The sequence below is a fragment of the Coregonus clupeaformis genome, chromosome 10 (genome assembly GCF_020615455.1).
Source record: "Coregonus clupeaformis isolate EN_2021a chromosome 10, ASM2061545v1, whole genome shotgun sequence".
NCBI lineage: Eukaryota > Metazoa > Chordata > Actinopteri > Salmoniformes > Salmonidae > Coregonus > Coregonus clupeaformis.
Genome location: NC_059201.1, coordinates 25,129,118 through 25,143,182, shown reverse-complemented (window position 1 = coordinate 25,143,182; position 14,065 = coordinate 25,129,118). Strand labels below are relative to the sequence as shown.

Here is a 14,065-nt window from a genome sequence, read left to right as displayed (position 1 = left end):
TGCACCTGCTGTCATGCAAGTAACTTCATATCTTAATTTGTCACTTTTAAATCCGTGTTTCAAAAAGGCCTGGCACACGATACAAAGCTACATCTTGATTGTCTAATTGCATCCTTGATTAACATAGTGCTCCTGCTATGAATGGCATCGCAATGACAAAAATGCAGATTTATTATAATTAGTACCTCATTCAGAGTGCCTCATTCAAAGTAGCTGTCAGTCACTACTGCAACCGTCTGTTCATTCTTTACTCCCTCCCTCGGTACAGACCCAGACCTATGAGATCATCCTGACGCTGGGACAGGCCTTTGAGGTGGCCTATCAGCTGGCTCTCCAGACCAAGGCCAGGCAGTATGTCCCGGCCCCCCCACCATCTCTGGGGTCAGAGGTCATTGAGACCAAATCCAGCCAGCCCACGTCACAGCAATGGAGCAGCATGAGGAGATCAACAGTGGGTACCACACACTGAGCACAAACACAAATCTCACTCGTAGCACAGCATGTAGCTGTGTGTGCGTTTCTGTACTTGCATTATGTGTATATACATACTGTGTTTCTGTATATTCAGTATGTATGTGTAAATGTGTATGTGTGGATGCGGCTTTTAAACCACTGATAACCCCGTTACACACAAAGGAAGACTTGTAGAGCGATGAAAGTGATGAGTCATTATTTTGCTACCAATCTCATCTCCCCAACTCTGAGTCACTCAGATCGGAGTAGATTTTCCTGCAGCCATACAATATAAGAATCATGATGAATGAATAGTCTTATTTTTTTGCTTACAGGCAGGATGTGATTTCCTCTGTGAGTAGAGAGAGGGAGAGCTTTGTGTCTCTCTGCTGGTCACCTTGTCCCTTCACTGTTTCCCAGTATATTGATTGAGAGTGTTACGTAAATGTTTACGTATGCCTCAGGCCATGTATGGATGTATTGACCTTTCAGGCCCAAGGATAATGAACACTTAGTGATCACTGTCACCTGAGAAAGCTGCACCATGCTTTATTATCTGCTATAAACAGAATATATAATGAGGTATAATATATGAGGTATAATGTATTAGGTATAAATTAATCAGGGGCGCAACTGAAATGGCATTTTTGTCCCCCACTGTTTTATCATTGGAATGTGATACAAAACGAAGCAACGGTGTGCTTTAGGACCATGCGGACGCCTCCAAGCAGTCGGGTAGGCTGTTTGGAGTGTTTATTGGACTGGATTAAAAAAAACGTACAAAAAAAACCCATTATGTCCCCCCCACTTCTAAAACCAAAGTTGTGCCCCTGGGTATAATATATGATGTATAATATATGAGGGATACTATATGAGGTATAATATGTGAGGTATAATATATGAGGTATAATATATTAGGTATGTGATTTCATTCTTGCCAGGTGTGCACTATTTTTGTCCCATGTAAATAATGTCATAAATCACTGTGCAGCTGAACACTGTCAGTGTTGGGGAAGCTACTCTGAAAATATAGTTTACCACGCTAACAATTACTTCACACTGGAAAATGTTGAGCTACACTAAAGCTACCCTTAAGAAAAATATAGTTTACATAACTAAAGTTACCTTGAAAAAGTAGTTCACTACATCCAAACTGCTTCATGATACATTATCATATCTAAATCTGAAATGTCATAGACTACAAATTGCAAGAACAGCTCAGACGTTAACAGAATGTGTAAATTAGCCTATTAAACACAAAAACTGTTTCAAGTAAGAATATTTTATTGTATTTTTTATTTTTTGTTTCAAGTGAGTATATTTTATTTTAGCAAAAAAAGTAGTGTGTAGTTCCAGTTGTTAGCTACACCGCTACATGACAAAAATGTAATTAACTACTGAAAACACTACCAAGATTTGAATGTAGTTTAACTACCACCAATCTACTGCAAAATGTAGTTAAATTACTAGTTGAACTACATGTAGTTCAGTACTCCCCCAAACTGCACTGTGTACCCTGTACTGTACTGTGCTGGCTGTGCCTAGATACTGAAGGGAACCTGGCTAGTACAGTCCAGTCTAGTTGGCAGATGAGATAAAACCCTGCTATGCCAGCTGCTGTCTAGTATAAAACATTGTTTCAGAGTTCAATCTTAACAACATTATTTGTCTACACCAAATAGGATGTGATAAACAACCTAGATTATACACTCTTTACAGTATACCGTGCATCGCTATGGTCCGTTCAGTGCCACTATGAATGACCTTTCCCTGTTTAACATTTCTTTGCTCTTGTCTTCTTGATCCTCCTGTTTCCCAGGGTGCCCCTCCGCTAGAATGCCGCTGCTGTTACTGTCACACGTGTACTACCCACCGCCCCTCCTTCCTCCCGTTGCACTCTGTTAGCCCTGGAGTCCAGGTCCTGCTCTCTCCTCCTTTCCGCTATCCTTCATCATCCATCTGCTAACCCACCTGACACACCTCTAACTCTCTCTCTCGTCATTCCATGTCCACCTTTAGTTTTTTTCCCCAGGCACTTCATCTAGCTACAGAATATTTGCCCTTTTGATATGACATAGCCTACACTGAATTTCTGCCACATTCTCTATTTTCTTGTAGTCATTGCATTTGAGCTTTTTTAAGATAAGCAGTTCTTTCTCATGAATTGTTTCCCGAGGATAATTAGGCTATACCTTAGCTTTGACTTAACCAGCTACAAATGATTAATGGCTTAACAGTTGTGCTGCTAATGATCTAGTGTTTTAATTGCATAGCTGTGTGATCAGTACAAATAGAAAGATGCTTGAGGTGGCCTATTTAGTCTTAATCCTGCTATATCACTCAACTTTTGGATTCTGATGAATCGGATGTTGGACAGCTAGAATTGATATATATACAGTTTAAGTCAGAAGTTTACATACACCTCAGCCAAATACATTTAAACTCTGTTCTATCACAATTCCTGACATTTAATCCTAGTAAAAATTCCGTCTTAGGTCAGTTAGGATCACCACTTTATTTTAAGAATGTGAAATGTCAGAATAATAGTAGAGAGAATTATTTATTTCAGCTTTTATTTCTTTAATCACATTCCCAGTGGGTCAGAAGTTTACATACACTCAATTAGTATTGGGTATCATTGCCTTTAAATTGTTTAACTTGGGTCAAATGTGTCGGGTAGCCTTCCACAAGCTTCCCACAATAAGTTGGGTGAATTTATGCCCATTCCTCCTGACAGAGCTGGTGGTTTGTAGGCCTCCTTGCTCACACACACTTTTTCAGTTCTGCCCACACATTTTCTATAGGATTGAGGTCAGGGCTTTGTGATGGCCACTCCAATACCTTGACTTTGTTGTCCTTAAGCCATTTTGCCACAACTTTGAAAGTATGCTTGGGGTCATTGTTCATTTGGAAGATCCATTTGCGACCAAGCTTTAACGAGCAGTGGCTTCTTCCTTGCTGAGCGGCCTTTCAAGTTATGTCAATATAGGGCTCGTTTTACTGTGGATATAGATACTTTTGTACCTGTTTCCTCCAGCATCTTCACAAGGTCCGTTGCTGTTGTTCTGGGATTGATTTGCACTTTTCGCACCAAAGTACGTTCATCTCTACAGGCCCCCCTGTAGCTCAGTTGGTAGAGCATGGCGCTTGCAATGCCAGGGTTGTGGGTTTGTTTCCCACGGGGGGCCCAGTATGAAAAATGTATGCACTCACTAAATGTAAGTCGCTCTGGATAAGAGCGTCTGTTAAATGACCCCAAAAAAATCTCTAGGAGACAGAACGCGTCTCCTTCCTGAGCGATATGACGGCTGCGTGGTCCCATGGTGTTTATATTTGCGTACTATTGTTTGTAAAGATGAACGTGGTACCTTCAGGCGTTTGGAAATTGCTCCCAAGGATGAACCAGACTTGTGGAGGTCAACCATTTTCTTTCTGAGGTCTTGGCTGATTTCTTTTTTTTCCCCATGGTGTCAATCAAAGAGGCACTGAGTTTGAAAGTAGGCCTTGAAATACATCCACAGGTACACCTCCAATTGACTCAAATTATGTCAATTAGCCTATCAGAAGCTTCTAAAGTCATGACATCATTTTCTGGAATTTTCCAAGCTGTTTAAAGGCACAGTAAACTTCTGACCCACTGGAATTGTGATACAGTGAATTATAAGTGAAATAATCTGTTTGTAAACAATTGTTGGAAAAATTACTTGTGTCATGCACAAAGTAGATGTCCTAACCGACTGGCCAAAACTATAGTTTGTTAACAAGAAATTTGTGGAGTGGTTGAAAAACAAGTTTTAATGACTTTAAACTGTATATGTAGACAGTAGTACATTTCAGTGTTGCATTGCCACAATGTACTTTATTTGGGGTTTATCAGTGGTGTTTAGTGTAATCAGATATACAGGACTACTAATTGAAGTGAATTTATTCATATGGAAAAGCTATAACATATGATATTTATCCTGGTAGTGATCAGTGTTGATTTCTGGCTGCTGATGTGTTAACAGAGACGCTTTTTTTTCGGTGACCCTATTGGTTAAGAGTGCATGTTTGGATCCTAATGGTGTTTTCACATTTTCACTTAATTTGAAACTCAGATTAAGAGACAGATGGGAGTGTGTGTGGTCTGTTAGGTCTCCAACAGCCTGTTTTGCTATGTTGTGGATTGAGCCCTGGTGTCTGTGATTCTTGCATCACTGGACTGTGCCTTTAATCCACTTGCACGTGTGCTGAGGACTTGAGTGTGCGACTCTCATCCCCCCTCCCCTCCCCCGGCAGATTGACCCTCTGGAGATGGATGCAGACATGCAGTCCCTGGGCAGCACCACCTGGCTCTTCAACCAGAGAGACTCCAACAAGCGCCCTGTCAGCACCAAGTACGAGACCACCATATTCTGAGACTGGATCCCCTGCCCCGCCTCCACCCCGCACTAGCACCCAGTTTGACCCCTGACCTCTACCACCCTCTCTCTCTCTCTCTCTCTCTCTCTCTCTCTCTCACAAGCCCCGTGCCTTCTCACTGTGATGGTAGCATCCCTCAGGGCTGCCCCCTCTCCTTTGCCCTGCCCTGACCTACACAAACCTCACCCTGCTCTGACATCACACATCCCTGCAGCTCTCTCTCCTGTTCCTCACCCCTTGGCAGCCCCTGCTCCTCCTGACACTGCTGCAGCCACTGATGGAGCCCCTTGACTTGTGGATGGACCTGAACTGAACCTACAATGGCCCTGCTCTCTCAACCGATCTGCCTCCTCCTCCTCCCAACTACTTGCATTTGCATCCACCCCCTATTAGGTTTATCATCATTGAAGAGATTGTGGCTTTTTATTCTCTTCCTGTCATGCCATTATTTTCCAAGTGACTCCCTTCAGTTAAAACAAGCATTACTTTTTTTTTTGTTGAGCTACCTGTTGCATTTTTAGCTGATAGTTACATGATTAGCATTGGCTGTACTGCCAATGTGAACAAGAAAAGAACAAACCTTCATAAGTCCCCCTTTTTATCTAACACCAAAGGACTACTACTCTTGTGATATTATCCACAGACCGTTTTGGTCCCATATAGAGTGGAACTCTTAGCCTATCCTTCCCAAACAACCTCCTCAGTCATAAACAATAGTTTATCCCCTTCCCAAAAGGATTAACAGTTTTTCTTGTCTTTTTAATGCCATGTTTATTTTTGTATTTCACTTGTTTTTCCCTAAAGGCAAATTCAATATTTTTATTTCCCCATCTGTAGCTTGTCCTGTCTTGCCAGACATCTACCACTGTGAGGCGCTGTGAGGAGACACATCTAGCTTGGGCTGCATGAAGGACAAAACATCTATTAAAAAATAATAAAAAATAACAACACACTTTTTTTCTACGCATTTTTTTATCATACATTGATGGATCATCAAGGAATCTTCCCTTTCCATTAGAAATGGATCAAGAACTGAACCTCAATTTCCTGTGTGCTCTTCTCATACACAAATGGGAGGACAACTTCTTCATCAATCTGCCAAGAACAGTAGCCTTAATTACTTCAATCTGGCCATCTATCAGTTTATCTAAATGTAATCAATTGAGCATCCCTTGCCACCATCACACACTCTCCACACCTGCTGACTGCTACATGCGTCTTCCATGGTTAAAAAGGACTAACAGCACTTTCGAGTTGACAACACATGAACACTTTGGCTGAGCTGCAATGAAGGTGTTGTAATGGTACAGGTTTGTCCAGATAATAATGTATATAATGCTCTGTAGCGCCACAGTGTGCATGGTGCCACACCAGTAATTGTATTACGAAGAGAGACAATCATCAGAGACTGTTCGGCTCATCAGAGAACACTGTGCTAAAACATGGCACTATCCCTTTTAAAACATTTTTGTTTTAAAATGGATATGGTTGGTTTCTTTAATAAGAGATGCTTCCTAAAATATATTTAGTGAAAGAAACCAAGGGAAATCGAAGCATCACCACAATCTGTTGTCGTAGTAAATAATGCAAATACAAACGTATGAGAAATTACCAAAACAAATGGTCATGAAGGCCACGTTTTGGGTATGTCCAAGGAATTTGATGTCAATAATTTAATTTGCCAATTCATGGTGAAGGATACAAGATATTCCCAATAACATTGTTTTCATTTTAGACTATTTATGAGGCAAGGCACATTGGTGTTGCTGGACTCCTTATGTAGCATCTTATCAAGATTACGTGGGTTGTAATCCATGCCATGTCACATAGGTTCAACATGAGGTACAGTATGTTTAAACACATTTGTCACTAGAAAATGAGTGACAGTGCCAAAGATTCAATGCACTATATATATAAAAGTATGTGGACACCCCTTCAAATTAGTGGATTTGGTTATTTCAGCCACACCCGTTGCTGACAGGTGTATAAAATCGAGCACACAGCCATGCAATCTCCATAGACAAACATTGGCAGTAGAATGGCCTTACTGAAGAGCTCAGTGACTTTCAATGTGGCACCATCATAGGATGCCACCTTTCCAACAAGTCAGTTCATCAAATTTATGCCCTGCTAGAGCTGCCCTGGTCAACTGTTAGTGCTCTTATTGTGAAATGGAAATGTCTAGGAGCAACAACGGCTCAGGCGCGAGGTGGTAGGCCACACAAGCTCACAGAACGGGACCGCTGAGTGCTGAAGCGCATAGTGAGTAAAAATCGTCTGTCCTCGGTTGCAACACCCACTACCGAGTTCCAAACTGCCTCTGGAAGCAAGAACTGTTTGTTGGGCGCTTCACAAAATGGGTTTCCTTGGCCGAGCAGCCGCACACAAGCCAAAGATCACCATGCGCAATGCCAAGTGTCGGCTGGAATGGTGTAAAGCTCACCGCCATTGGACTCTGGAGCAGTGGAAACGCGTTCTCTGGAGTGATGAATCACCCTTCACCATCTGGCAGTCCGACGAACAAATCTGGGTTTGGCGGATGCCAGGAGAATGCTACCTTCCTGAATATATAGTGCTAACTGTAAAGTTTGGTGGAGGAGGAATAATGGTCTGGGGCTGTTTTTCGTGGTTCAGGCTAGGCCCCTTAGTTCCAGTGAAGGGAAATCTTAATGCTACAGCCTCCAATGACATTCTAGACGATTCTGTGCTTCCAACTTTGTGGCAACAGTTTGGTGAAGGCCCTTTCTTGTTTCAGCATGACAATTCCCCCGTGCACAAAGCGAGGTCCATACAGAAATGGTTTGTCGAGATCAGTGTGGAAGAACTTAACTGGCTTGCACAGAGCCCTGACCTCAACCCCATCGAACACCTTTGGGATGAATTGGAAAGCCGACTGCGAGCCAGGCCTAATCGCCCAAAATCAGTGCCCGACCTCACTAATGCTCTTGTGGCTGAATGGTCCCTGCAGCAATGTTCCAACATCTAGTGCAAAGCCTTCCCAGAAGAGTGGAGGCTGTTATAGTATTACTGCAACTCGCTGTTGGCTGGCCTCCCTGCCTGTGCCATTAAACCCCTACAACTCATCCAGAACGCCGCAGCCCGTCTGGTGTTCAACCTTCCCAAGTTCTCTCACGTCACCCCCCTCCTCCGCACACTCCACTGGCTTCCAGTTGAAGCTCGCATCCGTTACAAGACCATGGTGCTTGCCTATGGAGCAGTGAGGGGAACGGCACCTCTGTACCTTCGGGCTCTGATCAGTCCCTACACCCAAACGAGGGCATTAGCGTTCATCCACCTCTGGCCTGCTGGCTCCCTTCCTCTGCGGAAGCATAGTTCCCGCTCAGCCCAGTCAAAACTGTTTGCTGCTCTGGCACCCCAATGGTGGAACAAGCTCCCTCACGACGCCAGGACAGCGGAGTCACTCACCACCTTCCGGAGACATTTGAAACCCCACCTCTTTAAGGAATACCTGGGATAGGATAAAGTAATCCTTCTACCCCCCCCAAAAAAATTGTAAAGTGGTTATCCCACTGGCTATAGGGTGAATGCACCAATTTGTGAGTCGCTCTGGATAAGAGCGTCTGCTAAATGACGTAAATGTGCCCTTGAGCAAGGCACTTAACCCTAATTGCTCCTGTAAGTCGCTCTGGATAAGAGCGTCTGCTAAATGACTAAAATGTAAATGTAAATGTAAAAATGTAAAATGTAAATAGTAGCAAAGGGGGGACCAATTCCATATTAATGCCCATGATTTTGAAATGAGATGTTCGACGAGGTGTCCACATACCTTTTGTCATGGTCTTTTGTCATGGTCTGTTGGCTCTATCTGTTTGTGTTTTGCTCAACCTATTCTGTGTGCTGTGTAGCCTTGTGTTAGTGTCCTTATGGGAAGATGGCTTGTTCTGTCTCTAGCCGCTGTCCTCATTCTGTGTCCCCTGCTGCAGAAGATGTTATGTTTAGCCTCTCTCCGAACGACACCTGGTTAATACAGGATGGCTGACTGGAGAATGACTGTTAAGACGTGCTAGTCTCTGTGTGGTATTGTAGCTGTCTCTCATCGTTACTCTGTCCTGTTCTGACTGTTACTGTACTGATGCATGTGGCAGTATTTGTGTTTCGTCCTCTGATGGCCCATTGAGGTGTACATACATAGCAGTGTCTGTTTTGTTTTATCTTATAATTTGCTGTTATGTTTGACTTTTTTCTTGGTTTCACAAATACAGCACCTCATCTCATTTACATTGTCCAGCATTGTCATTTATCTTGCACTAAGTATGTTCCTCCCTGTTATGTGTTGAAATCATGAAGCCCCATTCAACCTGCTCTGGTTTGGGTGCATATAAAAGCCTATGTTTTTAAAGAGCAGGGGCTATTTCAAGCAGACACAATTGTGGTGGCATGATTTGGCTGTGCATGTTTCTGTCTTTTTTAACGCCAGTGTTTTCCTTGTGTAGCTCACGCCAGCGTTCAAGTTTCCGGACACCAAGCTGTGAGTTGAAGTGGAGCAGCCAATGTGAGCGTCTGCATGAGTGTAGACTAGAGCCAGAGACCAACAGGGATACATGCAGCGGGTCTATGAGGGACTGTTTGGTAAGGTCTGCTGCCTTCTACAACCTCTCCTGAATACCAAGTAACGAGAAATGAAATGATAACCTTACACTAGCTGTCTGTCTCCACTGGGTAAGCAGGGCCTGTCTCTCACTCCTATCTCGAGAAGGTCAGTCTGAAAGGTCAAATATCCTCCCTGGCCTCACACTGACTGTCTTTACCTCCACATCTGACTTCATGTAGGTACTGTAATATACAGATCATAGATAATTAATGATGGGCCATTAATGACAATTTGTATTGATTCAGGTATATTTGAGATGATCATGTTGTTACTGCAAGGATCAAGAAGAGAGAACAAGAGTACATTAATCAAATGTAGAACTACTGTACCAGCATAATAATGCTATGCCCATGTATTTGTGGGCAAAGTATAGTTTGTCAATAATAATGTGATAATGTTTAAAATTGTAAAGCAATATATACCTGAAATTAAATAGTACAATGGAAAATCTCATTCTTAAGGTATTTGATTGTGTCTTAGGGCATCTTACTTGCATGGGAGTTTGAAGGAGCTGCCAGAGTTAATTGCATCTCTTTGTCACTAAGACAAGCCCAGGGACTGGCAGAGGAGATGTATGCATGCAAAAGTCATACTCCCTCACTAGCAAAGATATTTGGAACAGAAAATGTGATGGAAATAAACTGATGCATTTTTAAAATACACTATTTTCATATGGCTAACTGACGTAGTAAGAGGATGAAATATATTATTTAATGGAGGGACAACTGATTTAAATTAGGTAGAAAATGCAACTTACAAACACTTTACCCTTGTAAAAACTGGAAGCTTCTACACATGTAGCTTCTACAGGCTGCAGTATCTGTTATTTAGTGTGAGATCTTAGCATGGTATTGTAGGTTTAAATCACTTACAAGTAAGTAAAGAGTATAAAAAGGGATGAACACCAGCAGATGCTATGATCTTCAAAGACTGACATACTACAATATGTACAGTATGTAGTGAATAAGTAGGCCAGAAATGGGCAACTTTGATGGGGCTGGGGGCCACAACAGAGGGACCATGCCCATAGGGAGCCCCTTCAGATTTGTCCTGTTAAAAATGAGTATTTTCTTTTTCTGTAATAATACTAGCCACTTAGCAACTTCATGAAGTTGGCTTTAGCTAGCCTAATCTCCCAACCTCATAACTAGCTACCAAGAAGCCATTTCAGGCAATTAATCAAGTTAGAGTAGCTAGCTTGTCTATCTTAGCTGGCAAAGTTGGTAGACTTTAGAAAAGCAAGCAATAACTAAGGGCTCTATTCAATCAGATCCGCTTTAGCCAACATCCGCATAGCGGTTGTTTTGGCGGTGTCGGAGGTGGAACTGCAGTAGAGCTGTCAAATCCACAAGTGTCTCCCGGCATTCTACCTAAAGCGGACATTGCCATTGGATACACAGAGTCACATTAAGAGAAATCCAGCAGCCAGCAATCCCATGCAGCCATGTTTCCAAGTTTTTTTTTTTACCAGTCAGGACGATACAGACAGCTCAAGAGGTATGCTTAGCTATGCATAAAATTATACGTATATTTTTGACATAGAATTAAGCATAATGTTTATGGCTATATATTGCAGGAAAAAGCTGTTTCAGGTGTTTGAAAAATGCCAAATTCTTCAATTTATTCTCTACCTCCCAGCGATCCTTACGTACTTTATGCCCCCTTAGATTTTGGGGGTGCATGACTCCCCTGGGCTACAAGTTACCCATCCCTGCATTAGGCTAAGGCCTCCAATGATGAAGTGTGGTTATAATATAATAATGTTTAACTCTGTAATGAGATGTCAGTGGCATGCTCAATTCCATCAGGCTGGGAGGCACCTCGATTATTTGTTAAGGGCAGTGATGGCCTAATACTTTACCCTAGAAATTACTACAGAAGATTATTGACCAAGATAATATGGCCTTATACCCACACTTTTATACTTCAGAAGTTCTTTATAAGATATGTAAGTGTATTTACAGTATATATGGTTTATGTATAGGTATATCGATTTGTCATTTATGTTGGGAGTAGTATATTGTGCTTAGGGTTACTTACCGCTGACTAAGAAAAACAAACTCCACCATCCTTAGTCTTTCCTTTTGAATATGTTTTTCTCATTACTCTTAAACCAAACATCATAAATGATAACTGAATTTTGTCTCCTCTTCATGAACTTGTTTGAAATAAAAATCATATTGAAAAAATGAAAAAGAATAACAGGTCATAACATTCTTTTAAGTATTATATACTGAACACAAATATAAACGCAACATGCAACAACTTCTACGATTTTACTGAGTTACTCATTAGGCCCTAATCTATGGATTTCACATGACTGGGAATACAGTTACAGTGGGGAAAAAAAGTATTTAGTCAGCCACCAATTGTGCAAGTTCTCCCACTTAAAAAGATGAGAGAGGCCTGTAGTTTTCATCATAGGTACACGTCAACTATGACAGACAAAATGAGAAAAAAATATCCAGAAAATCACATTGTAGGATTTTTAATGAATTTATTTGCAAATTATGGTGGAAAATAAGTCTTTGGTCAATAACAAAAGTTTCTCAATACTTTGTTATATACCCTTTGTTGGCAATGACACAGGTCAAACGTTTTCTGTAAGTCTTCACAAGGTTTTCACACACTGTTGCTGGTATTTTGGCCCATTCCTCCATGCAGATCTCCTCTAGAGCAGTGATGTTTTGGGGCTGTCGCTGGGCAACACTGACTTTCAACTCCCTCCAAAGATTTTCTATGGGGTTGAGATCTGGAGACTGGCTAGGCCACTCCAGGACCTTGAAATGCTTCTTACGAAGACACTCCTTCATTGCCCGGGCGGTGTGTTTGGGATCATGTCATGCTGAAAGACCCAGCCACGTTTCATCTTCAATGCCCTTGCTGATGGAAGGAGGTTTTCACTCAAAATCTCACGATACATGGCCCCATTCATTCTTTCCTTTACACGGATCAGTCGTCCTGGTCCCTTTGCAGAAAAACAGCCCCAAAGCATGATGTTTCCACCCCCATGCTTCACAGTAGGTATGGTGTTCTTTGGATGCAACTCAGCATTCTTTGTCCTCCAAACACGACGAGTTGAGTTTTTACCAAAAAGCTCTATTTTGGTTTCATCTGACCATATGACATTCTCCCAATCCTCTTCTGGATCATCCAAATGCACTCTAGCAAACTTCAGACGGGCCTGGACATGTACTGGCTTAAGCAGGGGGACACGTCTGGCACTGCAGGATTTGAGTCCCTGGCGGCGTAGTGTGTTACTGATGGTAGGCTTTGTTACTTTGGTCCCAGCTCTCTGCAGGTCATTCACTAGGTCCCCCCGTGTGGTTCTGGGATTTTTGCTCACCGTTCTTGTGATCATTTTGACCCCACGGGGTGAGATCTTGCGTGGAGCCCCAGATCGAGGGAGATTATCAGTGGTCTTGTATGTCTTCCATTTCCTAATAATTGCTCCCACAGTTGATTTCTTCAAACCAAGCTGCTTACCTGTTGCAGATTCAGTCTTCCCAGCCTGGTGCAGGTCTACAATTTTGTTTCTGGTGTCCTTTGACAGCTCTTTGGTCTTGGCCATAGTGGAGTTTGGAGTGTGACTGTTTGAGGTTGTGGACAGGTGTCTTTTATACTGATAACAAGTTCAAACAGGTGCCATTAATACAGGTAACGAGTGGAGGACAGAGGAGCCTCTTAAAGAAGAAGTTACAGGTCTGTGAGAGCCAGAAATCTTGCTTGTTTGTTATTGACCAAATACTTATTTTCCACCATAATTTGCAAATAAATTCATAAAAAATCCTACAATGTGATTTTCTGGAGAAAAAAAATCTCAGTTTGTCTGTCATAGTTGACGTGTACCTATGATGAAAACTACAGGCCTCTCTCATCTTTTTAAGTGGGAGAACTTGCACAATTGGTGGCTGACTAAATACTTTTTTCCTCCACTGTATATGTATCCGTTGGTCACAGATACCTTTTTTAAAAGGGTAGGGGTGTGGATCAAAAAAAGTCAGTATCTGGTGTGACCACCATTTGCCTCATGCAGCGCAGCACATCTCCTTCACATACAGTTGGTCAGGCTGTTGATTGTGGCCTGTGGAATGTTGTCCCACTCCTCTTCAATGGCTGTGTGAAGTTGCTGGATATTGTCAGAAACTGTAACACGCTGTCGTACATGTTGATCCGGAGCATCCCAAACATGCTCAATGGGTGACATGTCTGGTGAGTATGCAGGCCATAGAAGAACTGGGACATTTTCAGCTTCCAGGAATTGTGGTCAGATCCTTGTGACATGGGGCCGTGCATTACCATGCTGAAACATGAGGTGATGGCGGTGGATGAATGGTACGACAATGGGCCTCAGGATCTCGTCACGGTATCTCTGTGCATTCAAACTGCCATAGATAAAATGCAATTGTGTTCGTTGTCCGTAGCTTATGCCTGCCCATACTACCGCCACCATAGGGCACTCTGTTCACAACGTTGACATCAGCAAACCGCACGCCCACACAACGCCATACACGTACATGGTCTGCAGTTGTGAGGCCAGTTGGACGTACTGCCAAATTTTCTAAAATGACGTTGGAGGCGGCTTATGGTAGAGAAATT

At 42.4% G+C, this 14,065-nt stretch overlaps 1 protein-coding gene across 8 annotated transcripts in view; it reads left to right on the top strand.

Moving 5' to 3' along the window:
• anks1ab (ankyrin repeat and sterile alpha motif domain containing 1Ab) overlaps positions 1-10,641 on the top strand; it is a 32,682-nt gene extending 22,041 nt beyond the window's left edge. For 3 of the 8 annotated variants that reach the window (XM_045222908.1, XM_045222914.1, XM_045222915.1), the window contains 4 exons: positions 269-451; positions 2,273-2,371; positions 4,732-4,829; positions 9,309-10,641. In XM_045222908.1, the coding sequence (XP_045078843.1) occupies positions 269-451; positions 2,273-2,371; positions 4,732-4,829; positions 9,309-9,477 (549 nt within the window). In that variant the 3' untranslated portion in view covers positions 9,478-10,641. Of the gene's footprint in view, positions 1-268; positions 452-2,272; positions 2,372-4,731; positions 5,807-9,308 lie in introns of those variants that run through there. The other 5 variants (XM_045222910.1, XM_045222909.1, XM_045222911.1 and 2 more) reach the window with 5 other exon arrangements.
• The last annotated feature ends 3,424 nt before the right edge of the window (positions 10,642-14,065 follow it).